The 27,819-nt window shown below is 40.7% G+C and overlaps 1 protein-coding gene across 2 annotated transcripts in view; it reads right to left on the minus strand.

Moving 5' to 3' along the window:
- LOC146555904 (chemokine-like protein TAFA-2) overlaps positions 1-27,819 on the minus strand; it is a 92,884-nt gene that overhangs the window by 11,853 nt on the left and 53,212 nt on the right. Inside the window, exons 2-3 of one of the 2 annotated variants that reach the window (XM_085252919.1) lie at positions 23,374-23,477; positions 967-1,119 (exon numbers count right to left, since the gene is read on the minus strand). In XM_085252919.1, the coding sequence (XP_085109045.1) occupies positions 967-1,119; positions 23,374-23,476 (256 nt within the window). In that variant the 5' untranslated portion in view covers position 23,477. Of the gene's footprint in view, positions 1-966; positions 1,123-23,373; positions 23,478-27,819 lie in introns of both variants that reach the window. The other variant, XM_085252918.1, reaches the window with a different exon arrangement.

Genomic DNA, 27,819 nt, shown 5'->3' on the forward strand with positions numbered 1-27,819 from the left:
ACAATATGGTAGTACAAAATCCATTCAGTAAAGTTTTCGGGTATCTTTTGTAGCTGCCTCTCTAAAATTACACCTTCAGATCTCTTCAAGTTTTCTCAGATGTCTGCAGGTTCATTTATCTTCATATAAAGTGGAGATTGTCTCACACTGAGTGCAGCTAAAGGTAATCCCTGGTTGAGGAAGAAAGAATAATTAAAAGGTTAAGTGCTGATCATTCTTCTCTGAGATCACCCATGGAGTTTTAAACTGAGGCCAGTGGCTCACAGCTCTAATTTGCAGAAAATGTCAATACTAAAATGTCAAGGAATAGGTCAAACACGACTGGGTCCAGAGTTTAGCCAGAAATCCGTGCTTTTCAAACCAAAGAGAAGCAGCCACTTCAGCTGACACATTAGCATGCTAAGAGACCTTCTGGGTCATCGACTTTACAGTCTGCATTGGACAGCGTCACATTCATTTATCAGTCACTTTAAAAACCCTTCAGGAGAGTCTCTGCAAAGCCCTGGGGTTTCATCAAACTGTGAGAATATTTCAATGAGTTTTAATTACACGTTCATTGTGTATTCCACAGGATGTATCAAGCACAGAAGCAGTTACAAAGTGTTTTGAGGATTTTGAGCTTTAGTTGAATAAAACGAGTCATAACTATGCCATCTTAGGCGTTGGGAAGCTGATATAACTGTGTGTCTGTCTTCTTCATTTTATAAATGGACTACAAAAACAGAACAATGTCTAAAACGTATTGAAAAAAGGGGATATGTGTTGGTTCATTTCTCTGTGCTGTGACTGATAAGAAATTGTACTCTTTTAGCATATTCCTTCAATAGTAGACTTGGTACTGTATGTACTGGCATTTATCACTGACCTCAGCAAGTCTCCCTCAAAATCTGTGGGATGGAGTATCAGCAAAAAAAAAAAAAAAAAAGGTGAACACTGCCAATGAAATATTGGGTTACTGGAACATACCATCTACGCACGATGGGGCAGCTCTGGTGGTGCCTGCCACTTGTCCGGGAAAGCAGGAGCACTTCACAGTTTGCGACCGCTCCTCAATTTTGTTCTTGTTGCAGCAGCGGTGCAACGCCACCACCTCGCAGGTGCCAGTTCGAACATGGTGGGCTGCTGGGGAAATGATAGAAAAAGTCAGTGCTCATTGAATGATTCACTGTAGTTTGAACACTCATTTGAAGCTGCACTACTGGCCTTGGATTGAATCCCAAGATAATATCTCTCTTTGGTCTTTCATCTGTGGGAACGATTAGCCTGAAAGCAAAAAGGCCACTAATTTCCTTAAAAGAGCTCATTTATCACAGGCTTCTCTCGTTATGTGAACAGTACCAGTCTATAAATTTGTATGATTCACAAGTGACAGCTTTAACAAGAAGCAAAGGCCAACATATGCTATATAATTTGCATATCATATAGTGACCCCAGATTCAGCTTTCTAAGGCAGGCTTTCTGCTTTGTGAAGTAACCCTAATGTGTTAGGCTCCAGTTAAACAGTTACATTTCAACTCATATATATATATATATATATATATATATATAAAAAATATATATATATATATATCAAATATATAGGATTTAAGATCTTAGAAGACCACTAAAATTGTTATTGTTCTCCTTACTGCTGTGTTTTTCAGATTGGCTAACCAGCAGGGTATTAGCTGGTTTGCTGACCTGTATGTAGATTTGGCTGTTGCTTCTTCTATTCACTCAACCAGTTTCTAGGAAAAAGTATTTTAATGAGGTGGCATCTTTCTTTGGTGTCAGTTTTTCAACAGCTCCGAGTGAATCACTGGCAGCCCCGGTGTCTGGTTTAGTAGAGAAGGGGATTGTTAACTTGCTAGCATTTATCAAATATCCTAGCTTGGCAGGGGCTGACGTGGTGGCTATACTAGACGTGTTTCCCTATTGTCAGGGTAGACTATAGTACCGCCTGCTTCTGCACCTGTTGTACAGGTACTAACTGAGAACAGGCCGATGACACGCCCCCACTTTGACTCACTTTCTGCAGTCTTCGCTTGGCTATGGCTAATGCTAGGTTGATGTTGTCTAGCATGCTTCCAGCTGAAGAGGGAGGAGTGTGATAGGGATTTCCAGTTTAAGAAAGAGTTGGAGTTGCAGAGGTGAAGTTGAAATAACGGCACCTGGAACCCCATCAATGTTCTTTGTGTGGCTCCCGCTGCTCTGCAGTCTAAGCTGGCATTTGATAACACTCTCAATTTTTTGTGACACTAAAATGGATACTTTGCACTTTAAATCTGATGAACAAATAGGTACAGGTACTACCCTGGCTGCAGGATGTGTGGGCCATGATTCTGCAATGTAAATTAGTATACAAGACTCGAGAAATTTGTTCAGCCCTATCAGCTGAGGATACTTTTAACAATAAAAACTTAAAAAGTGCCATCCTGTTAGTCTGTGAACTTGTCCAAGAAGCAGGCAGCGCTTTCTGGGCCTAAGGAAGACATCAAAGCCAGGCCTGTCTTGATTTTGCAAGGTAGAAGGGTATTGTTTTCGATTGGTGGGTTGTAAGGCTGCTGGCTTTAATGCAAAAGGTGTCGTGACTACAACAATCTGCCATACTCGCTTCTGAGTTCACCGGGACCCACAAAGCTTCTAAGTATGATCAGCCCACAGAATAGTGTGCCAGTTGCATGTCCAACCCTAAGTCACAGAGAAAGGATTTCTTTTGTTTTAAGGCTGAATGTGAACAATATCAATGAAAACAGTCAGTTTCAGCTCAATTTCTTTTTTACACAACTTGTACGTAAATCATCAAATTATCTTTTACAGGTAAAATGCAGAAGGCTGCACTTTTATACAGAGCATGAGGCATATGTCGTGTAATACATACAAATGACTGATAATAATTGTGTATATCTGAGAAGTTTTCCATGTGGGAAAGTCACTCAATATGTTATGATTATGAAACACTAAAAAAAATAGCCTTTGTTTTGTTTTCATGAAAAGTCCTTAGATAGCCCTGATGGTCAGAGTCCCTTTAAGATCATTACTTACTTAAGTTTGGCTCTGAAGTCTGATTGCTGAAACTGTAATCCAGCTCTTTACAGAGGATAATATGGTGACCAGTCAGCCTCTGGCATCATTTGCACAATAAATATAATCGTAAATATGTCTATGTAAAAATAGAAAATGGCACTGTGTATATGAAGAATTACTCAAGTATGATGCTGTTCTAGATTTATCCCAGCAAGCAGCATTCTGTCGAAACAAAAAGCAAACAAACAAACAAACAAAATCAGGTCTGTGAAGGCAAAAGTGCAGCGCTGCAGTATGTGGAGCCAATTTCCAGATCACGCTCTATTGTCTGAATTATTTAGAGCCTGAGCTGCTCCATCCTCTTTTAATTGCATGTGACATTTTCATGAGGTGTCCTTCTGCTGAGATACACACTGCTGCCGCTGCGGTAAACAGTAAATCTGAAACGACTGCATGAAACTGGTCCTAACAGTCTGTACTCGAGCAACTCAACTAAGCCTGGTTAATTTCATTTTCACTTCAGCGTGTTACGTCTGTGGACAGCAACAGTTTGGCTGCTGTAACAAGCAGCTCTAAAGGTGATAGAATCAGCTGCTTTTCTGAGACCGAATGATATTAAATCTGACAACACAAAAGCATCTGTTATCTTATTTGAGTTCAGAAAATATGACTTTTACTGAGGCTCTGATATTTGCTGCTCCATGTTTTTGGTTATCTAATCTCTACAAAGTGATAGGATCAAATATTTCACACATATTATACATGTTATCATCGGGCAAAAAAACCCACAATACTTAAAATACAAAAAGCAAAGAAACAACAACACAGGAAGAGCAAGGGGACGTCCTGTTTTTGATTATGCGTGTCTGCTCTATCCTCACCATCCTTTCTCAAATCACCAGGTAGGTAGCCATCCAAAAGTAGCGGGATGCTTACTGCAAATAAGAAAAAAAGATATGAAAGACAAACACACAGTAAGCTGAGCTGCTTTAGGTCTTTGTGCTGCCAGCGGCTACATACTGAGAAGCAATGGTGTTTCTGACTGGATTTAGAGTTCTTTTTGGATGCCTGCTCAGCGCACACTGCCAGCAGATACAGAGAAAAGCATTTCACTCAGGAATCATTCAGTCCTCCTCACACAGAGTCCATCTTTTAGCCTGCTGTGCTCCGCTTTGACAGAGAGGATCCCTCTGGCTCCGGATACACCACAGCTGCTGCTGCCGCGGTTATGTTTTTAGATTCGTCCTTCAAAATTTTATAGCACCAGCATCATGCCATGAAATTTAAATAACAGGATGCAGGGACTCCCTGATGGCTAAGCATGTCATGTAACTGCATCGTCCCCAGTCTGACTCTGGCTGGGGACTTTTGTTGCTTGTTGTAGCCTTTTCTCTTGTCCTATATGTCCTGTCTGCATCTCAACTGTGGTTCTATCCAAAAATGGCAAAAATGAAAACAGCCATGCATGAAAAACTAGACAAGCCTTTTTGAGAAGGATGCTGGAAACTATAAATATTTATGAGTGAGTACTCATAACTACTTATAGAGTAGGTAGTACTTCTTCTGTGAAGACATTAGTGGTGTGTGATACTGCATATTTTGGTACCAAGTATATACTGTGATACTGACACAGACTCTTATCCTCTAAAGGCAGCGTATGCAGGGGAGAGTAGCACATTTTTCATTTCCAAACAACAACAATAATTTAACATAATTCATTTGGCTACATCCTGAACTTGGGGAACAGAAACAAAGTATTGATCCTGTCACACTAGTATCAATATGATACCAATACCAGCCTTGATATCAATACCTCGATCAATCTGCCCGCCTCTAGCAGACACATTGTTGGAATTGAGATAAGTGAGAGACGCAAGAGAATGTTGGTGTTCCAATTACAGCATAAAGAGAAATAAAGTTAGGTTATACTAACAGCAGGAAAATTTCCAGGTTTTTTTAAGTTATGGCGAGCAAGGTAAGACCAAGAATGAGGAGGCTTTGGACCAAACCACACCAAACTGTCTACTTTAATGCTTATAGTTTAGTAAAATGTGACGTAGTCACCCAAAAACAGCTATAAACTAAGAAAATCACTGCATTTCAACCAAATCCCTGATTTTTTTTTTTTTTAACATAATGAAGTCATTTTTAATGCCTAAATCTAACCAGTTGATACATTTTGAATAAACAACATATTTTTAAAAAATGACAGTTAAAAATCTGTGATGTGTTTTAGTTGAATTGAGATGATTCTCCAGCAACTGCAACTCCAATCGCCAAAGTGGAAAATATTCATTTTTTCCAACATGAAATACTACAAACGAGCTGGGGCTGGTGCTGGATTGTGTTCTGGGATGCGAAACTAATTCAGAAACAGGACAAGACAATAAAAATCGTGTCCAGAATGATGAACCAATAGATAAGAGCCTGCATTGTCTATAATTCAGACAATACCTTATAATTACTGTATATTATTTAACCACTGTAAAGATCGAACCAACACATCGTCACAATGTACACTTGAGGACTGTTTATTGAAGCATCACACGTTTTTATGGTTCGGCACCATGTTCGCTAACTTTCCAGTTAGTCGTCTGCACACACGCGCGCGCGCGCGCGCGCACGCGCACGCACACACACACACACACACACACTCCCCCCCCCTCTCTGGTCTCCGGCTTTACTATATAAAAAGAGAAAAACCTCATTAGGCAAATCATCTCCACCTGTCCCTCCAGCCTTGGCTCCGCCCCCTTGAGCTCACTGCGCCACTCCTCCCCTGCAGCTGACCACACCTCCACCACAACCATATTTAGCCACATTTATAGTTACATATTAGAAGAACTATTTTATTTTATTTTTTTTAATGGAAAGCAGTGATTTTCTAAATGGAAAAATATCAACTGAACAAGTACAGATAAAAATAAAAAACAGTATTATTATTACTTATAAGAACCTATGCAAATGTTCTTACATGAATTTTTCTGATGTGAAAATTGTTAATTATATGAAACATTCACTTTCTTAACAGGAGTATCCCACAGACACATAGTACCTGCTAATATGTGCTAATTAACATAAAAATAAGATGCAATTTTACTCAAAAATGGAACATAGGCCAACTGGAGGGGCTAATGTGGCTGTAAACCACACAGCAAACCAGATTATTTGTCAGATAAATTGTATTGAAAAAAATTCCCCAAAAGGCACAAACACAAGAAACACTGCATGAGGTGGCTGAGATGACACCTAGCAGACGGCTGAGAGCCCATTTGACCTGCCTGTCAATGCAACCACGGCTATAGCAAACTATAATGCACGTCCTAACAAAATGAAGCAGGTAATTAAAAGAAAATCAACCCAGGTACATTTGTTATAACCAGAACAGGCTATAAAAGACAGCTTCTCCTGTAAATTTGTACACTGTACCAAAAATAGCTCAGAAAGGTTCAAATAAATTGAACGGCTCTATAAACCAAAACCTAAAGATATTACACCAGGGAGCTTAATAAAATAATAACTACAGATGGGCAGGATGGTTATGATCCATAGTCATTCACCACACCCACAGTCATTCTGATGACCTCTGTGGCAGCGGATGGACGAATGCGAATATGATCTTGATTTAAACTAAATTCAAATAGCAGCAGCGTTTCTGTTTCTCTCTGCGACTAAGATGGATGTGTGATCGACAGCTAACAGCTCAACATGCAGGCCACAGAAACATCTCTTTATGGTAAAATATCCAGGACTACGCTGGGTTTCATCCCCACACAGTGCAGTCCCTCCACATTTCCTCTTCTCTCTTAGATTAACGTCCCTGTCTGCACGAAAACTCCCGAAGCCAGGTAGTGTGACACTGTAGTCTGGGGAACGTGAGTGTCTCCATGAAAAACATCAAACCACACTCACTGTGTTCCCTCTGGGTCTTAATCAGCTCGCTAAGCTCGTCCATCTTATTGTCCAAGGACCTCACATTCCTCATGATAATCGCTGGAACAGCTCCAGCACTGAGAGCCGGTTGTTTCCTCCGTAGCACCTTTGGGATTACAGGCCTCGCTCTGGGCAAGTAGAACTGTCAATGTGATCGTAACAGGCAAAAAAAACAACTGCAAATGATGAAACTACCTACTTGCCAAACAAAACACAACAATTACACCTTTGCATAAAATATAACGAGGAAGAAGAATCTGTTTTAAAAAACAGAAATATCTACATATCATACAATTTTGTAATATTATGGATGCCACAGAGCATTTTTCAAACTTTCTACCACTGTTACTGTTAACAAAGATGTGTAATGTTGCCCCAGCGGACTGTTTAGTACCAGTCCATTTCACTACATTTGTGTTTGAGGATAATCTAATGCAGAGCAAATCCAGTTACAAACAAACGCCTTCTGGCATTTTACATTACCTTGCAGGAAACCAAGACAATTATGTGCAGTAAAGATGGGAAGCACAATTGTTATTTTGGTTTACAAGATTTGGTTTATTTTAGTATTTTAAAGCAAAAAAAAAAAAAATATCAGCCAAAGGGAATTTTGGAAAATAAATCCCCCCAACTATATTAGTGAGAGAAAGCCAGAAATATGAACCCTGCTGGAAATTTCCAGAGGCAGAGTGAGCAGTCTGCTGCTTTGCAAAGCTAGTGAATCGTGCCTGTGGGGGTAAACACGACCCCCTGGTACAAAAACTCTGAAACTAAAAAGAAAAAGAATTATGAATAATAAGGAACAATGTAAGTAAAAACGTTCATCAAGAATTTATAACAAAAATATATACACAATGTAAAGAAATGCATTTGACTGTATATTGTTTTATAGTAAACTTGAATGCATTTCCTCAGTGAAATTTGCAGTGTTGTAGAACAAAATTTCCGCGCTTCCTTCGATGAATCCACAGACTGGAAATGATACAGAGAGTCTGCTGATATCCATATGAGCCAACACTTCACCGTTTTTACCTTCGGTACAATATGCTCAGCATGCCACTGCGAAAACTGAGTCGCATGACACATTATTCCTCACATCTGGCGTGTTTAAGCCCAGAGGCTGATAGTTGCTCTCTTATGATTCTCTCACAACTCTGAGCTCTGAAACCCAGTGAGAACTAGATGTGCTCTCTGCCCTGCTGCTCCCACCATAGTATGTATACGCCAGTAAGACTGATCAATAATTGCACAGCTGACAGTGAATACGAGGCTCTAAATGCACCATAAAATTGTACGTGATAGTCAAAATTGACACATTTAAATTTCCTAAACTGTATCACTTAGTAGATTTTTCATCTTAAGATAAAATACAGTTAGGCTGTCCTCTGAATGGCTCCTAATAATGTGCTATTCATATACAGCCTTCCTCTTGGCATTCATTTCTATTCTCTGATGATTGTTCAAAGGATGTAGATCAGTACCAGTGACTAACATGTTTCTTATTAGGTGTCATCTAAGTGACATGAATTTAAACACATCCCATATCCAAAAGCTCTAATTTAATACTCCAATGAATTATTAAAAAAAAAAAAAGATCAAATGTTTGAAATGAACTAAGACATTTTCTTTGGTGTATTTCTTTCTCCTTCAGTCTTTCACCTCTACCTTATCTCTGTCCTTTAAACTTTATGTCATTTCTTTTTCAAAGCACCCTTCTCTTACTGATCACAGTACAGTCACGAGTAGGAATGTAACCCATGACTCGTCTTTTCTGATTCTTGGCCCTTAGTCTTTATAATGCGTAACATGAAACATGTTCATAGGGCTGACCTCTGAAAATCACTGCTTTGAAGCCTTACTCAGAGATCCTCTATTTGTGTCCAGTCCTTTGAGCATTGATTTATCCACATGACATCATGCAATGTTCTCGTGGTCAACCAAAGAAAGAAGCCAATTTGCATGTGGAGCGATATTCTTGCTGCTGACTGACCCTTTCACTATAAAACACATCGCCTTGTTAGTGATGTGAGCATCAACAGCAACCTTAGCGGGTACTCCGTTCCAGCTTTATATGTATTTAGGCTCATAGACGCAGTCAAGATGACCAGCTGAAGTTCAAGTTTAGGCATCAAAGGTTTAGGGGAAAACAGTGGTCCCCAACCCCCGGGCCACGGACCGGTTTGGTGCCGGGCCGCTAGAGTTGAGGCTCGGGTGTGAAATTTATGGTTTTCAGGATTTTTATCGTTAACTCTGTTTCCCTGGGTCTTTCCCCGTGTGTTATGAATAATTGTTCTTTTTTGGTACCGGTACTGGTTTTATTTTGTTGTATTTATCCGCAACATGTTAAAGTTCGGTCCGTAAAAATATTGTCGGACATAAAGCGGTCCAAGCGCAAAAAAGGTTGGGGACCGCTGGGTTAGAACGCACCATTTCGCAACATAAAACACGCTGAAGGGAAAACTTTACCTACAATAAACTTTTCCAATATTTTCCTTGTTTGCTACGGTTATACATCCTCCGTCTCACTGCATCTATTTCAAACTGTAAGACACGCCTGTCGAACTCTATCGAGCTGCTCTATATGCTGAATAATTACGCTGAAGGGAATTCCCACACTCACACTGATTTTACAAAATACAAAAACAATCTGTCACTGTGACGGTAGCAGCTAACAGTCTCTGCTTGTGGCGGAGCAGTCAGGTCTTTCGATCACAAGATCATCTCCTACTCCATCTCCCAACTTTTGATGCTGCCCAAGCATTCGCTCCTTTAAGACGATCCTTTGAACCAAAGCTGTTTCCGTGTGGAGGGATGGGCATTTTTTCCCTCTCTGTGCACGACTGAAATTACTTTGCTTAAGAAGCTTTTATACATTGGTCTCTGGAGACGGAGAAACTGCAAATGCATCCCTGCTCTGTATCATTCATGAAGCTGTTGTGAATGATAATGCAATCATTGCTTTGCTCTATATGCTGCATTGTGTGCAGCCAGAAACACCGCCTCACGTAGAGAGAAAACACCTTTAACAATGAGCTCACCGAGTGCGATTCCCCCTTTGCAAACCTTCATAATGAGAAGAGGAAGTGTCGTTCTATTTATTGCTTTATTCGTAGCTGTTTTGAGCAGCGACACATGACGGGTTTTTTCACATGAGGCACAATCTTGCAACCATGTTCGCAAATCTGATTCAGGACACTGAACTCGATGCAAATGAGAATATGGTTTGTTTGTTATGTTTAATATGGGGGTCCAATAGTGTCTCCGAGTGTTAGTTACTGCTCTCTCAAGGGTGCAAGGAATGTTTTCCTTTCTTGGCAGGATGCTTGTTATCCAACATATAAATCTTTTTTATTACAAAGAGCAGAAAGTGCAAGGTGCAGAGCAAGCAACAATCTTTGATGCATACAACACAGAATGGAAGCCAGACATGGAGGTCATACCTCAGTGTAACATTTACAGTAGTACATACAGAAGGCACCTCAGGTGCTATACTGCAAACTGAATCTTCACCTGTACCAGCTCAGTGCTACCTGAGTGCTGCTAACGTCTAAAAATACTGAGTATAAACCTTCAGAAATATTTCACTCCTCTCAGGTTCGAGTTCTACTTACCGACCTGTGTGCTTTGATTCTTGCTAAGTGGTTTCCCATTGTAGACACTGAAATTCAAGGCCAGCACAATTTGAAGGTCAGAATTTAAGCTCTCTACAACCCACTTGGGTGACCACAAGCACTGTTTGCCGAGATGGCAATGCAATATAAAAATTAGGTAGAGATGCCTTCCTACTGCTTTTCTGGTAAAAACTCTTCAAGTCCTACAGTTGTTTTTCACATAACTGATTGATTAGGTTTTAAGCTTTATTGAAGAGCAGCTCTTACAAAGCAAGCCTTAGTACATCAAGGTTATAGTCTGTGAATGCTTAGTGGCACATGGTATGTGGAATGTGGAATGTTTTTCTTGAGCTGTTTCTTAAAGGTTTTGCAAAATTTTATAATTTTAGTCTTTGCTTCAAACATTACACGTTTATCATATCATCTATTACTGTTAGTATCTACATATCAACATAACAACACACAAAATCTTCTATTTATGCAAACATCTTGTATCAAGGAGACATGTCCAGCCTTTGTAACAGGTAAAAAAACTTGTACAGCATGATATGTTTAGCCCTGACTGTGGTCTAGCAACGCACATAACAGAAAGACCGTTATTTAGTTTTACCCAAGTAGTAGAAAGATTTGTGTCTATTCTAGTTCCATTGTCAAGCTAGCTAGCTAACAAGAAGAGAGTCTTTTTTTTAGGCAACAACATTACATGTGCTTGGCTTTACTTTGTGTCCATGTGTAATCTTCACTTTAAAAGAATTAAAATAAATGTGTTCATGCTGGCCAGATTATCTTTGAGTGCTTAGCATCACACTTTCTGGTGTTCCTAGCAGTCTTCCAGTTCTGCCCCTTTTTTTCAGTTCCTCGATGCTCTTTTCCTGCATGACATTTTTGTCTACCTGCATAGTTCACTTTGCTTGAATGCCCAGTTTCAGTATCCTACATTTGATAGCTCATCTCTGTGATTGTTACAAACACTGACCTGTTGGAATTCATGCACCACATAACTCGCGTAGCATATGCACAGTGTAGTGCACAGAAGTGTACTAACAATCAATCAATCAATCACCTTTATTTATAAAGCAAAACAACCACAGCTGACAGAAAGTGCTGTACATTGGAATCAAAAAAGAAAATTACATAAGATATAAATAAAAGCCAAATAAAAGAAAGAAAAAATAACAGAAGAATTATATTTCAAATACTGGTGGCTGTTTGGGGTCAGTCCTTTAGTCGCCTCACCAACCGCTGCTATAACAAATAGTTCCATGTTTGTTCCATGAACTGGTTAACTTGGATTGTCTGAGGCTGGAAGTTAGCGTAACCTAGCTAGCCCGGTTCAGCTCTGAGACCAGGCCTATGGGGGCGTCCACATCATAGGCTGCATCCTCCTGAGGACCAGACCTTCGCAGTCTACGTGGGCCGGAAGTGAGCAGCTGTGAAATGGGACGGTCTAGCCTTCAGTTTTGCATCAACAGCTGTCTCGGTAGAGTTTCATAAACTTGGCCATCTGCCCATTTCTATCGAAAATATAACAGGACACTGGAGTAAATTCTGTTTAATCAGTTTCTATTTGACATTTATTCAGCTGTGTGAAAACTATAACTTTAATCTCAGCAAAACCAATTTACTCAGGAACAAATAAAACCGAAAACATCGGGGCACTTTTGCAAAAATGTGATGTCTTGATAAATCGAGCAGATATTTGAAGTTTACACCGTTACATTCTCACCTGAAAATATCTTAAAAGTTTATTTTGTGACCCAGGAAGAGTAAAAACTGGAGTTTGGCTGGGCCACGCTATGAATTCTGGGATATGGTGGGCCACAAAGGACACACCCGACCCATCCTTCAAATTCGGGGAAAAGGAGAACGCATTTGTCGGCTGCATTCGGAGGAGTCTCTGCCTACAAATGCGGCCTCAGGAGGATGCAGCCCATGAATTTGGACCCTATTTGTCTTTCAACTACATTCACTTCCTGGGGTCACAGTGTCGATAAGGTGCAGGAAATAGGTCAAGTTTATTTATATAGCCCATTTCCAAATAGTCCATGCTGCACAAAGTGCTTAACAATGTAGAATAATGCAGTAAAATATAGAAAAATAAATAAATAAATAAAATAACTAAAGGAAAACAACTAAAAAAAACAACTAAGGCTGTTAAAACCAAAATACTTGGTCAAAGTGTGACCATAAAAATGTGATCAAGTGTTTGTGCAGATCTAATATTTAAGGGTAGACTATTGCTCTGGGACCTGTCGCCACAAGACTTCAGTTTAGTCCGTGGAATGGATAACATTAGTTTTGAACTGGACCTCATGGTTTTCTCTAGAGCATAAATAAATAGGAGCTCAGACGGGTACGAAGGGGCTCGGCCGTTAAGTGCCTTAAAAACAAGGAGTAAGAGTTTAAATTGGATCCTGTAAGGAAGCCAGTGTAGAGATGCTAAAACTGGGGTAATATGATCTTACTGTTTAGTGCCAGTTAGCAGACGAGCAGCTGCATTTTGGACCAGCTGCAGACGATAAAGAGTAAAGTACAAAGAATTGCAGCAGTCCAGTCTGCAAGTAATAAAAAGATGAATAACACGTTCAAAGACATTAGCTGGAAGGTATGGCTTTACCTTAGCTAGCTGTCTTAAATGAAAAAGGCTGGATTGGACTACTGCTGTCACCTGCCCACATAGTTTGAAGGAACCATCGAGGTTTTTTTTCTTACAATAGGAAGATAATGGGCCCAGAGCACTGTCAATGTGATTATTAACGAAATTACCAAAATGACAACCCCTGCTTTGTTTTCATTTAATTTAAAAGAAATGACCTCTGGACCAAACCAGGAAGCCATCTCCATGGTATAAAGCTAACACACCATTGGCTTAGCTTCCTATATACCATGCAGACAGGAAAGTTTTAACAGCTCCCTTCAGACTTATACAAAGCACCTCCTTTATTTAACGTAAGATGCATCACTGCAAGTTCTGTGGTTGTTTTGATGCATACACATATTTACATTTACTATCAGAAGACACAAAAGGCACAGGAGGAAAAACAAATAGCAACGCATTTAGAATCAATGTACAGTCGATTATTGTAGATGCTATTTAAAATAAATCAGATGTCCCCATGACTTTAGATCCAAGCCATCCTGTCTGACTCCTATCTCTGCTCAATAAGGCACAAGCACAAAGGTGAACGGAGTGACCAGAGACACTTATTAAGTTTGTGTTGTAAACATCCACTGTTGTAAAGGACAGACTCCTCTGTAGCAAGCTGGCTTGACAGGAGAGTGCAAAGGCAAACCTTCTTTTTAAGAAATCAGAGCAGAAAATAAACCAAATTTGCATAACTGTCAGAGAGCAGCACGTTTGATGGCGCAGCCATGATCCTGTCTTTGCTGACACAAACTGGTTATCTAAAGAAGCAAAACCTCATGTCTGTGCATTATTAAAATAGTTTTTCATCTTGTTGAAATGAAATAAATTTGTCCCTCTTGCCAGCAAGTGAGCTTAGGTCCCTCCTTCTTCCAGAAGCCAGAACATGTCTCTATTGGACATGTTCTGGCATCATTTTATCTCTTAAATGATAACAGGTTTACAGCGATACAAATAACACTCAGGGGAAATTAGTGGGCGGCGGTGGCTATCCGGGTGAAATGGAGCACGTGCGAGATTATTCTGATCTTCTTCCTGCTGAAATGATGAGCGCCTTGAATGGGGGATGGCTGCCAATCAAAGCCACTCACATCAAAGCGCTGCACTCCCAGTGTAATTGGTGGACAAAGAGGAGAGAGGTGTGTGCAATTTCTGTCATGCTCACGAATGGACATCCTGTCTGGCAGCAGAACTACCTGCATACCACCAATTACCTGAGGCTGTGCATTGTCAGTGGGACTCCCAGTGATGAAACATGTGGGTTGGTCTTTGCTTGTAATGTTGCTGAGTTGCCATAATTGATCTCTGTGGGTTTACTGGTGACGACTCAACAACACTTTTAATTAGGCAATGGGAGACGAGTTTGACTCATACCACCAAAGTAGCCGTTTCAATCCAATTACCACTGTGAAATTTTATTTGTGATGCAGAATGGTGACAAATTCCTTTCGTAACATCTTGCATGAGAAGTGGCAGCCTATGTGGCAGCTCTCCTCAGTGCATTTGTTCTGTGTGCCGCTTTGCATTTGTCACTCTGTTTTGGGAGAATCGCACAAGCCTCCGCAGGTCTCAGTAGCTCCCAGAGAGCTGAGTGAATGGATGGAACGGCACTAACCAAACTTATAGAGAGAGGAAAGTTGTTTATGTCTTGGCATGGGGAGATGCATTATGTTGAGCCTCTTTAGGCCACTTGATTAATCAGACAGAGCACATGATGTGACTGAGACACCTAATAAAAACCTCTGTTTCTGCATCAGATCTGACATTTGCTGAACCTGCTCCAGAAGGACATGAAATGAGTGACTTTGTTATTCTGCTAGTTTCTTATATTAATATTTCAGTTAAAAGAGAGGAAGCCCAGAACTAGAAGACTTGTACAGTGTTCTGTGCCGCGGATCAGCCCTGATGACGTTTTCATTGTGTGGTCAAGTTACTTGAAAAAAGTAATTAGTTACTGACAGAGGTGGAGCCAGACATTTGAGACACCCGGGGCTTAGTCCTAAAGGGTAGTATGCATGTGGGATTTTTTTTTTTTTTTTTTGGGGGGGGGGGGGGGGGGTTAGAAATGACTGAAAGATTAATAGGCTCTGTTTTGAGTTTTGTTCAAAAAAGAATGACTTCATATAGGGAAAAATATATATCACATATGCAGGACACCTTAAACTAGTTTTTTAATTAAGCAGCAAGGCAGAACAAAGTCGGGCTGTATCAAGACACGAGGACTAAACCCCAATTCAACCAGACCCAGAACTGATCCAGAATTAAAACAGGACTACAAGAGTTCAAAGTCAGGACTACTGAGGACTTAACCAAGACAGAACCAGAATCAGAACTAGATGATCGTAGCACTAAAAATCATCATAGACCTGCACTACACTTATTTTTTTAATTCTACCAAAGTACAATATTTAGATTGAGAAAAGTTTATATAATTATTTAGCCTTGTTGTGCAAACAAGCCTGCATAACTTAATAAATGTAGAATTTGAAAAATAGTATACCTAAAAAGAAACACTAGGTACGAGATACATGAGGACCTATGATACTGTGATACTTTTGGTAAACAACCATTTGACTAACATGTGTGTCTCACCTGCTCTTGTTCATCTCTGTTCTGTCCTCATTCTCCCTCTCTGCTCCTCTCTCTCCCTCTTTGTGCTGACAATCATCAAATATACAGTTGAAACCACATATTTATGTACTCTTCAGATCAAAACACAAACACTTTTTTAATTGTAAGATCAAATCAGACTAAATGTTTATTTTTTAGATAAATATAAAAAACATATTTGTTAACTTTAAGAGTAAAGAGAGAAACTGTCTGTATTTCTTAATTGCAAATGGCACCAAATTGTATTCAAACTTGAGCCACATTTATGGAGCTCCACAGTTCTTTTCCTGGTGTTTTGGTTGATATCTTTTAATTTTCCCATGTCACAGAAACAGGCTCTGTGTTTTGCCTTATATGCATCCACAGCTGTGCCACCAATTTACTCACATGGACTCTACTAACCTATCAGAAGCTTCTTCAGCTCAGAATGGAATCGTCTGGAGTTTCTTATTAATTAACAAACTTAGTGTACATGTACTCCTAAATTTGATCAAAGTGATAAAAAATAGACAGCTCTGTCTCTCTTTATTCTGACATTTAACTAATTCAAAAGATATTTCAATATTTATCTAAAACAAAAGTTTACTCTAAATTGATGTTTTACAGTAAAAATGTTTTATGTTTTCTCCCTAAAGTGTATGTAAATATCTGGTTACAAATGTGAATATCCTGCTGTGTACTGAAATCCCTCTTGTTTTGCATAGAAATATACTGAACAACATACAAAGCATAATATATAAAATAACATTTACCTGAGTTTTTTCTTTGAAAGAAGCCTCTAATGTCCATTCTTATATTTCAGTACATAACTGAAACCAATTTAGTCGGGGAGGGTAAGAACTGAAAATATGTTGATTCACTTGAAGAGCAAGTAACGTAATATTGGTCAAGTGATCAGTTTGATATCAATCTTTCGTGATGCACCGTCATATTTACATTATTTGTACGGTATGAATGATTTGCTTTGGTACCCAGGGGCCCGTTCTTCGTACGTCGCTTACTACATCCAAGATCAAATGACACATCCAAGACCAAACCATCGCGCTAACCGTGAGCTCGCTAATCCGGTTCTCCGAACACACCTGTTGTTGACGATTAGTACAGCTGGATGAAGTAATGTGAGATCACTGGGTGTCGTAAAAGGGGCTACGCATCGATAGTAGAAACATTGATCGGCAACCCTCTGATTGGTAGGCGAAAATGTCGAAGGAGCGCGCTCGGTATTCTTCGGCAGCAGAGCAAGAACTCTTGAGTGAGGGATTTCAGGAGTTTCAAAGTTTAATCAGAACGCAAGGGAACACTGCAAAGGCTGCAAAAGCAAGGAGAGAGGGCTGGCAGAAAGTTGCTGACAAATTAAACTCGTAAGTAATTTAATAATAACAATAATAATGGAGTGGATTTATATAGCGCTTTTCAAGGCACCCAAAGCGCTTTACAATGCCACTATTCAGTCACTCTCACATTCACACACTGGTGGAGGCAGCTACGGTTGTAGCCACAGCTGCCCTGGGGCAGACTGACAGAAGCCAGGCTGCCATATTGCGCCATCGGCCCCTCTGGCCAACACCAGTAGGCGGTAGGGTAGATTTATCATATCACACCATATTATCCAATAATATATTACATTATATTATATTATAATATGTTATATTATATCCCCTTACACATTAGAGCCACAACAGGACCCACTAGAACATGGGAACAGGTAAAAGTGAAATATAAGAATATGCTACAGAATGGTAATATTTATCACTTATATTGCTTTTCGTCTCTTGGAAAGAGACCCTGGAATAATCTGTTTGTTTGTTCATAACAGCAACCAAGAAAAGGGCAGAGCAAAAAAAAGACAGGTGGTGGTCCTGCACCCCCTCGTCAACAAGTTGGTTAAGTAAATAATACCCTCACGGGAAAATCGATATCTCTCAATGAGCACACTGTCGCGCTGAGCTAAAGGATCCTGTCTATCCCGCAATATACGCTGAATTCTGGAAACTCTCCTTATCAATCTTGCACCTTCCGCAATGGGTGGCTCGCGTATACGGACAGGACATGGCTGCGACAGGCTTCCCAAATCCACCTTCACTTTTATAGCCGTGGTCTCTCATCTTGATTACACGAAGTAATTTGCAATTACTACTGTGAAATATGAATTACATCTGTAATAATCACATACATGTAATAGAATGTTAATAGTACATTTCCCTTTTTTAGGAAATGACCTGTATGTATCTGTGTGAAATCAATAGAAGGATCAGGTGCTGCATTATCTTTAGTTACATTGATGTTATTTATTTATGGTGAAACAGTGGTGGAATATCGCTGTTGCTTTCGTATAAATGAAGCGGACATACCTGCGTGGCCGCGATCTAATCCTGTTTACATAAAGTAAACCTGCTCCCGAGCAGGTTTACGCTTACGGCTCTGTTGCTATGGCAGCAAGTCCCGGATGAGCTTCGGGGAACCGAACGATCCAGGATCACGCGAAATCGTCAACAATCTAATCCAGCTAACCTACTTAGTGAGGTACGAAGAACGGGCCCCTGGGCCCTATTTCAGGAAGCCGGTTTAGTGCAAACTCTGAGTAAGTAAACCCTGAGTTAACGAAAACTCTGGGTTGTCGGTTTCACAAAGCGAGTTTAGATTAATTCTGAGTGAGTTACTATGACGACACACTCCGTGAAGCTAACCTGCCCCCTAGCAGGTTTACTTCAACTAACCCTGACTGTCTCCGCCTCTTTGTCGGAAACCTGACTGTAGGAAGTGTCAGACATGGCGTGCTCCTTCCTTGAAGAGCCAGTAGATGTTGAAGCCCAAATTCTCCGCAGAGCTCTCCGCCAGGAGAGAGTGATTAGAGCGCGTTCGGACATTTTATCATTTCCTGATGATTTTCTGTGCGAACGTTACCGTTTTTCAGCACAATCTATAATTTATTTGAATAACATCCTCAGGCCATATATTACGCATGTGACACATCGCGGACATGCTCTCAGTTCATTACATATTATTTGTATTGCACTTCGGTTTTTTGCAAACGGGAGCTTTCTGTATAATATTGGTGACGCTGAGCACGTTTCCAAGGCTACCGTCTGTCGGGCAGTCAGGAATGTTACAGTTGCACTGAAACATCTCCTGTACTCGTTTGTGGTGTTCCCCGGTCATAGACCCACAAGATTTATCAAAGAGGGATGCCACAAAATTGCAGGTATCAGGATGAACAAAACTTAATACATGATGTGGTGATACTTGGACTACTACTTAAATTTTACATTTATTTTCAGGGTTCCCAGGCGTGATTGGCTGTATAGATGGCACTCACATTCCAATCATTGCTCCTTCAGTAAATGAAGGAGACTATGTGAACAGGAAGTCTTTCCACAGCATCAATGTACAGGTACATAGTTCCCTGTAGCATTTCAAACTAACAAATTATTTCATTATAGTAATGGATGCTAATTCGTGTTCTCTGCACTGTGAAGATCATATGTGATGCTGCCAACATTATCACAAATGTGGAAGCCAACTGCTCAGCCTCTGTGAGTGGTGGTGGTGGTGGAGGACCCCCACCTGTTTTTCGGGCCTCCGCTTTTTTTCTGTTGGCTATAACGGGTCACATTTGAGCATACAGAGTAAGCAAATATGTACTTGTAATGTGCTCAGATAATTTCAATAAGTGCTTACAGAAAGAAAATTAATGTAGCCTCTAACTGCAATTGATTTACATGGGACAAACAGACCAAGCACTATGGCTCATACTACAATTACACCTCACCTGTTTGGACTATATTTTTATATTTCATTTTTACTTGCTGCCAGGAACGTTTGGGGCCTGTTGGGTTGCACCTGTGCTCACATCACATCACAAAATAAAATGTATAAAATAAAAAATAAAATATAATATAATAAAATGGCAGCACGGTGGCACGGTGGTTAGCACTGTTGCCGCACAGCAAGAAGGTCCTGAGTTCAATTCCACCATCAGGCCGGGGTCTTTCTGTGTGGAGTTTGCATGTTCTCCCCGTGTTTACGTGGGTTCTCTCTGGGTACTCCGGCTTCCTCCCACCGTCCAAAGACATGCAGCTTGTGGGGATAGGTTAATTGGATAATTCAAATTGCCACTAGGTGTGAATGGTTGTCTGTCCCTATGTGTTAGCCCTGCGACAGACTGGCGACCTGTCCAGGTTGTACCCCGCCTTTCGCCCTATGACAGCTGGGATAGGCTCCAGCGCCCCCCGCGACCCTGAAAAGGATAAGCGGAAGCGAATGGATGGATGGATGGATAATAAAATAACGTGTTAAATGGGTGGAAATCCCTAGATCAATGTTTAAATTAACACTCACGCATTGACTCTGTCGGCTATGTTTTGCCATGCATGCTCCCTTTCTTTTGCAGCTGAGGCTGCGTTACTTTTTTTCCGCAAAATTTGCATGTTATCGGCATATGCTGCCATCAGAATTTCGGCCTCAAGCGCTGTAAAATACATTGACCGCGCCTTCTTTCCCTCCGTCTCCATGGTGACTCGCTTAATCTGTGCTCCACTAATCAGGGCTTTATGTATCCTCGTGCGCGCGCTTAACTTGGGGTTAAAGCAACTCCGCGTTGACTGAACTAATTGTTATCAGCCTTTCTGGAACCGAATATTCCGAGTTGGACAGTTCGGGGTTACTCAACCCTGAGTATCGTTTTCACTCTGAGTTTTCTAAACCGGCTTCCTGAAATAGGGCCCTGGTCAAACTTAAGCTCTCCTTAGTATGGCTGGCTCCGTTTCTCCAACAGCGCACTCACAGGCGGCAGCTGCCCCGCCCCCTCGCTCAGTCGCTTAGTGCCTGAGCTCGGATCATACCAATATCAGGGGGGACTTTTTGTTTTATACAGTTGTCAGCCAGACATCTAACTATGAAAAAATTACACTCCAAAAGACCCCGGGCTTCTGACAAAACAACCCGGGCTTAAGCCCAGTAAGCCACCCCCACGCTCCGCCCCTGGTTACTGATTACTTCTCCAAAAAAGTAATCCTGTTACTTTACTGATTAGTTATTTTCAAAAGTAATTAGTTACTTCGTTACTTTTTAAAACATGATACACAACCTGGATACATAATAAAGAAATAGACCTTTCAGCCCAATTCTATTTTTTCTGTATAATCCATCATAAAACTGAATCAAATGGAAAAAGTCTGTTTTTAAAACCTGTTTCATTATTTTTAATCTTTTAACTTTATGCAAAAATTAAATCATATGCAACAGTCTTTGACTTAAAGAAATTGTTGAACATTTAAACCAATTTTCTGCATATTCTAGCATATTTAAAAAAATATTTTTTGTGTTCACACTCTTTCAAACAGATGCACGTAAAACACAGCAGAAAATAAAATAAATCAAAGATTCAGCAGCTCTGAGTCCTGTCGCTCTTAAATCTGTTGTCACCTGTTTAGCAGGAGTGGGGCGGGTGGAGGTTTGCCCACAGTGGTCATGTCAGTGGGGGGATCCAGGGGTTTCTCTGTGAATGTCACATTCCCGTGGCAGCGTGCTCGCTGCTCGCTCAGATTTGAAGTCTAATTTTTCACTTTAGAAAGAAGTTTTCCTCCCACACAGAGTGCACAGCGGACGCTAATGTTTTTGTCACTTTTACAGAATCAAAGTAATGTGAGTATTTCCAAGCTTTAAACGCTTCACGGTTGTACTCTCTCCCACACTCCATATCTGCACACGTCTGTTACCACAGACGTCGCACGTGCTTACGTCACAGTCATGACTCATGAGACACTCTCACAAACAAAATCACCGTTTAGTAACGCAGCGTGCTTACGGGAAAGTAACAGTAATCTAATTACCTTGAGTAAGTAATCCCTTACTTTACCCGTTACTTGACAAAAGTAATCGGATTAAAGTAACACATTACTTGTATTAGAGCTGTAAGCTGTAAGAACAAAAAACTTTGTGCCTTGAACCTCCAAGGACACCGGGACTCGAGCAGGTGTGAAGATCAAAAGGTTGCATTTTGGAGCATTAAGTAAGACCTGAATGTAAACGGTCACGTCTTGGATTGCTTCTCCAGTCGAATGCTGCTGTTTTGTCTGAGCTACCGCTGTCTCACTGATGCACACATTGTGTTCTTTGTACAGGTTATAGCAATAGTGAGATGGGTCACTCATAGCTCGCTGATATGTGAGTCCCTTGGCATTATTGGTATAAACCCACTGCCATTTTTCCACTGTGGTATAGCAGCATGTTTTAACCCAAACATGCTGTGGCAATCTGTTTCTAAACCCAACCAAATAGTTTCAGAGCTTGAACCTGAGCAGCGAATCCAGTGACGTAAGCAAAACAGATCACTGAGCAAAAACACAAAGTTACCAACTGGGACACAAACCAGACTCCTTGCTGATAATCTTTTGACTTACTCGACTGGTAATCAACATGTTTCCTTACACGGCCTTTGCCCTGTTATCTCTTCATACACCTCCATTTTTACAACCAGAGGATAAAAGCATCAACATAAAGGACAGCTTAAAATGCCGACACAACCTACAGAACATCAGTGTTTGAGAGCCGAGGTAGAGAATCCACTGGCCCTGTTGCTTCAGGACATACAGCACTGATGAAAGCAATTTAAAGCACAGTGTTGCCACTATTCAAGACTTACTGTCAAAAAACCCAAACTTAACAATTTGCTTAGATGTTATTAAGATGCATAACTGCATCAGTTACTAATGGTCAGTCCAGTTATTCGTGCTGCTGCTGCAGCGGACACTCCTGGTCTGGCTTGCACCACAGTAATGGCAGCATTGCTACATGGTGGAGCAGACCAGATTTATATTGAAAATAAACACCACACCAGAGCGTTTGCTTGCTCTCTCTCTCCCTGGTCCTGTTGGTTGTGCTGCCACATACATCATAATTTTGTAAATCACTGAGCTAAACATGGAAGCTACTCAAATTCAGTTTATTAGTTAGCTTTTGTGTTTTTTAATATATATATATTACAATTGCTTGCTCCCACTCCAGTCCAAAATGAGTCTTTCTTCATGAGCAGAATCTTCTACTTCTGCCACTGGCGTTCATTTACAGAGGGAAGGTCTCGCTGTCTAATCAGCCTAAAAATTCATACAGTTCATAGAAAGTTAACGCCTCCAGGTCACAAACACAAACTGAGAATGATTTCAGTGAAGTGATAGAAATCTCATGTCCAACATATTTCCATATTTATAGAGTTTAGCTTTTTGAGTGAGGGACAATGATAAGAAAGCAATGTTACACAGCTGGTGTTATTCTAAACAGATTATTCTGCATTCATCTCAAATTGTTGGTGAAAATACTTTTTGCTTGCTGGTTTGCACTGTGGCACTAAATCAGACAGTCAATGAGCAGCCTTAGTCTTTAATACTATGAAGGAAAGAAACAGTAAAAATATATGATTTTTATGAATATATTCTTTAAAAAAGAATATATTACTGACTGGGTCATAATTGTTTTCAAAGTCCAGACCAGTGATACCCAGAAGCAGTTCAGCACTACAGCCCACCACTGAAAACTTAAGAAGCAAAGTAAAAGCTGCTTTTGTTTCCTCACCTGTTGTTGCTTCTGCTGGTACAGACATCTCCCAGACGCTCATGACAAGCACCATTAGAAGTAGAGCTCCTTTGCTTCCAATCTGCGGGTATGGCTCACTCATCCTTAATAAAGAGGCGAGAGGAGAGGAGTGTTACCACAAATAACTCATTTATGATAGCTGCAGTTTGAAGCAATTTGAGGTGAAACCAGAAACACTATTTATAGCTATACAGAGATAAAGTTTACATCTAAATGATTCAGAGAAAGCTTGGGAGAAGGTGCTGTGACCAAACGAAACCAAAATCCAGCTCTTTCAAAATCATGAGTATGACCCAAGCAACACCATCCCCACGGTGAAACAAGGAGGCGGCAACATTATGCTGTGGTGTTCCTGCTAAGGACCAAGTAACGATTCCACTGCAATGAGGGGAAGATCGACCAGACCTCAGTCCTGCAGAAAATCTGTGGAGGGAGCTGAAGCTGCCAAGTTTCAGCCTAGAAATCAAAAGGATTTAGAGAGTTTCTGTAAAGAGGAGTGGTTCAAAGAGATGTGAGCAAACCAAATAAAAGAAGCACCTACCCACCAAGTACTAGGTCATGTTTTACACAGGGTTCAAATGACATACAAATCAATGTAGGACTTTCTGGAGTTTTGACTGATATTCTGCTGAAACCTCCATCAAAATTAGAGGCCCTACATTTCTTTGTAAGTGAGCAGATTAATAAATTCAGCAGGAAATTAAATAATTATTTCCCCCAAGGATGAAAGATGGCTAGATAGACATCATTAACTCACATTAAGCCCCCGGTTTATTTGCATTTACCAAACAAAAGCATCTATTATCATCTGTGTCAGCCTCTCCTCCTTTTTTTTCCATCCCTTCGCTCGCCTGAATGCATGTTTGCTCGTATAAAGCAGGGATAGCGGCTCTTATCCTCCTCCTTGCTTCTCAAAACAAACTACAGCTGTGAATGCACCCCCAGATCACTATCTCCAAATTCTCTCTTTCTTCCCCTGCGGCTCCCCTCGTGCTCAACCGAACACGAGGTGAAGGCTCTCTGCTGCCCCAACAGGCTTCAGCAAGCCTCTGTAGGCTCTACAGCAGAGCGGAGAGCGGGCAGGTCGCAGTGGCTATTCCATCCCTCCGCAGTGCCTTTTTCTCTGCACTCCCTCTCCCTAATGAAGTGTGGTGGAGCCAAGGCCACACTGCATAAACCGTCTGGCACAGTGTGTTATCACCGACAGACAATGATCAAATTTCAAACGGGGGATGCGGGAGTGGTTCGGTAATTACTGGAAGGGGCATAGTATCGTATGGCGGGAGGGGACAAAGTTACAAGCTGCGTTTATGCCTTATTTACCACCTCCCGCCTCTTATCTGGCTGCCGCATTGACATATAGATTGGCTAAACCTCATTGGGGATCTCAGATTATTTGTGTAATTAAGTTTATTTTTGCAAAGCAAACATGACCTTTTAGCAAGGTTTTGTTAGAGCGCTCAGTGTCACACAGGAATTAGTATTGAGTTGTGTTGCTCCAGCAATAAAGAACAGGCAGAACTCACATGTTTAATGTGCCCTTTAAAGATATAAATAGCTGCCTGTTATCTGGACATGTAGGCGATAGCAGTGTATGGAAGGGGAAGTCTTAAATAATCGCTGAAGATTTATTTATTTATTAATTTTGACATGGCTTCATTTAATGAAATTTGACTTAAAGGTCATGAATAATTTCTACATCACATTTTCCCTGCTTTAAAAAAAAGCTAAATATTTTTGGGAAATACTAATTGCTACCCAAAGCCATCACAGTGACAGCGAGACTACAGGAGGTCACCGAGAGCGAAGAAGTTATTTGAAGCGCCGCGGCTTGATTATGTCATTCCTTTCAGGTTTTTATAGGGATTAAACAAGATGCATCATGTTAATTTGTGAATTTCAGATGGTAAGTACCATCCAACTCTCGACAAAGGAAAGAGGCAGGAAAGAGCAAAGATGGGGGAATAATTCCAGTAATCTTAAAATAACCCAGATAACTCAATCTGAAAGACTCAAAGCAACGAGCGCACACATAGCTGAGATGTGACAGAGCAAAGAGACAAGCAGTTGCATGCAGTGGACGCAATAAAGCGTGGGTCTTTGACTTTTGATTCCCAAGTCCTCAAACTAACGATCAAAGCGGTCACTTGTTCCTACAATCTGATACAACCAACGTTAGTGAGATACAGGCACGAGTACTCGAAAAAAATGATATGTGGCATTTAATGAGATAGTAGAAGTGTAGAAGGCTAATCGCTCAGCTACAGGGCTCATTCATATTCTTCAAAGGGATTCTGATCATGAACCATAATGTTGTAACCACTAAAAGTAGCTGTGACACTGTGAAACGATGGTATGAGCTCCTGTAGAAACCATAAGTCTGTGTGATGTCAACCTTACTTTAACAAAAACGTGTTTCACTCACAGTGTCACAGAAAAGAATGACTCTACCCACAGTCCTAACATAAGGCAGCAAAGTGTCTCATTGAAAGAAAGAAGGTGTACTTTATTGATCCCCGTGGGGAAATTCCTCTCTGCATTTAACCCATTCACTCAGTGAAGCAGTGGGCAGCCATTGGGCGCCCGGGGAGCAGTGTGTGGGGACAGTACCTTGCTCAGGGGTACCTCAGGGTAGCTGTTCAGGGGAATCGAACCCCCGACCTTCCGATCATGGGGCCACCACTCTACCTACTGAGCTATCCCTGGTGGAAGTTGCTGTCGCCATGGAAATGTCAGGTTTCTTAGTCAGTGCTAAACTTTAGAAACCGCTTGAGCAGGCACAAACGCTACACACAAACTACCATTATACATTATTATATATGTATAATCTAATGCAGCGGTCCCCAACCGTTTTTGCGCCACGGACCAGTTTGTGCCAGACAATATTTTCACGGACCGGCCTTTAAGGTGTCACGGATAAATACAACAAAATAAAACTAGTACCGGTACCGAAAAAAAGAAGATTTATTCATAACACACGTGAAAAGACCCAGGAAAACCGAGTTAACGATAAAAACGATGACAAAATAACGCTGAAAACCGATAAAAACCCTGAAAACCATACATTTCACACCTGTGCCTCAACTCTCGCGGCCCGGTACCAAACGACTCACGGACCAATATACTGCTGTTAACAGCATAAATGTTAAGTTAAGCTAATTCCAAAACGTTCCAAAGGTCACTTGCTGTAGATTCTGGAATTTTCAGCAGTTTATTATTATGAGTAGTTCCTCTAATTTTAGGAGTAATTATGTATGCATTGTTGTACCTCTGACTTTATTTTCTGATCCAAATCCAGGCTTTGAATCAGTATTTGGCTCATAAACCACCTTGTAGCTAATCCCTATATTCTTTATTTAAGAATATAGGGATTTTCTGAAATGTCAATAGAGAAAATGAATGAGAAAGTCATTTCAGAAGCACAGGCCTTAATAAAATGGCTTGTGCCCTATAGGCAGGGGTGCACATAAGTGGTCCACAGGTGCGCATTCGCTGTCAAAATAAAAGACGCGCACCAAATAAGAAGTTGCAACATTTGCATACATAAGATTTTCTGGAGGAGGACAGACATTTGTTTAGAACTCTTAAAGATGTCGAAGAAGCTCCTTTAAGCAATTACTTTGGTGTTCCTCCACCTCCAAAGAAATGTCAGGAGTCCGAACCGCAAAAGAAGCGTGTATTCTCGGAAAAGGGGTTGCAGGAGGTGAGCTGGTTTCAAACAAATGATGAACGCACAGAGATGTGGTGCAGAATATGCTGTGAAAATCCCACTCTAGAGGACAAAAACATTGCCTTTTATATGTACGCAAATGCGCGTTGCAACTTCTTATCTGGTCTTTTATTTTGACAGCGAATGCGCACCTGCGGACCACTTATGTGCACCCCTGCCTATAGGGTAGCTGTAACAGAAGACAACAGAAAAGGTAAAGAAACGCAAAATTTGTGCAAATATTTTGCGCACTAAAAATATTTCACAGACAAATTTTGTGTATATATACATTACATAAAAGGTTTGCATCCAAAAATTTGGCATTTAATGTCATTTTTTTCTCAGCACTTTCAGGGTGTAGGGGCCTTTAGAAGCACATCATGGTGTGGATTCCAACACATCCACTAGAAACTTCTAGCTTATCCAGGTGCAGAGCTTCCTTCCCATCTAACATAACTATAGGTCCAAATAGCAGCTTGTGCAAACAACCCCTGGTATCATTTTATGAGGAGAGTGGTTTATGAGGAGAGTGGTCTATCTGTGTGATAAAGTGTGTTTTTTGGATTGTCATTTCCCATCTTGCCTTGCTTCAATTAGATCTCCTTTGTTTCCCAGGACACTTGCTGTGCATCCCAGAAATATCATTAAGCCACTTATCCACAAGAGGAGGGATAATGCAGCGCAAACACTAAATGGACCCAAGGTGATCCTTTATT

The sequence above is a fragment of the Mchenga conophoros genome, linkage group LG17 (genome assembly GCF_057382185.1).
Source record: "Mchenga conophoros isolate Kocher_MC1m ecotype Shallow Benthic linkage group LG17, M_conophoros_male_GT1.1, whole genome shotgun sequence".
In the NCBI taxonomy this organism is placed as follows: domain Eukaryota; kingdom Metazoa; phylum Chordata; class Actinopteri; order Cichliformes; family Cichlidae; genus Mchenga; species Mchenga conophoros.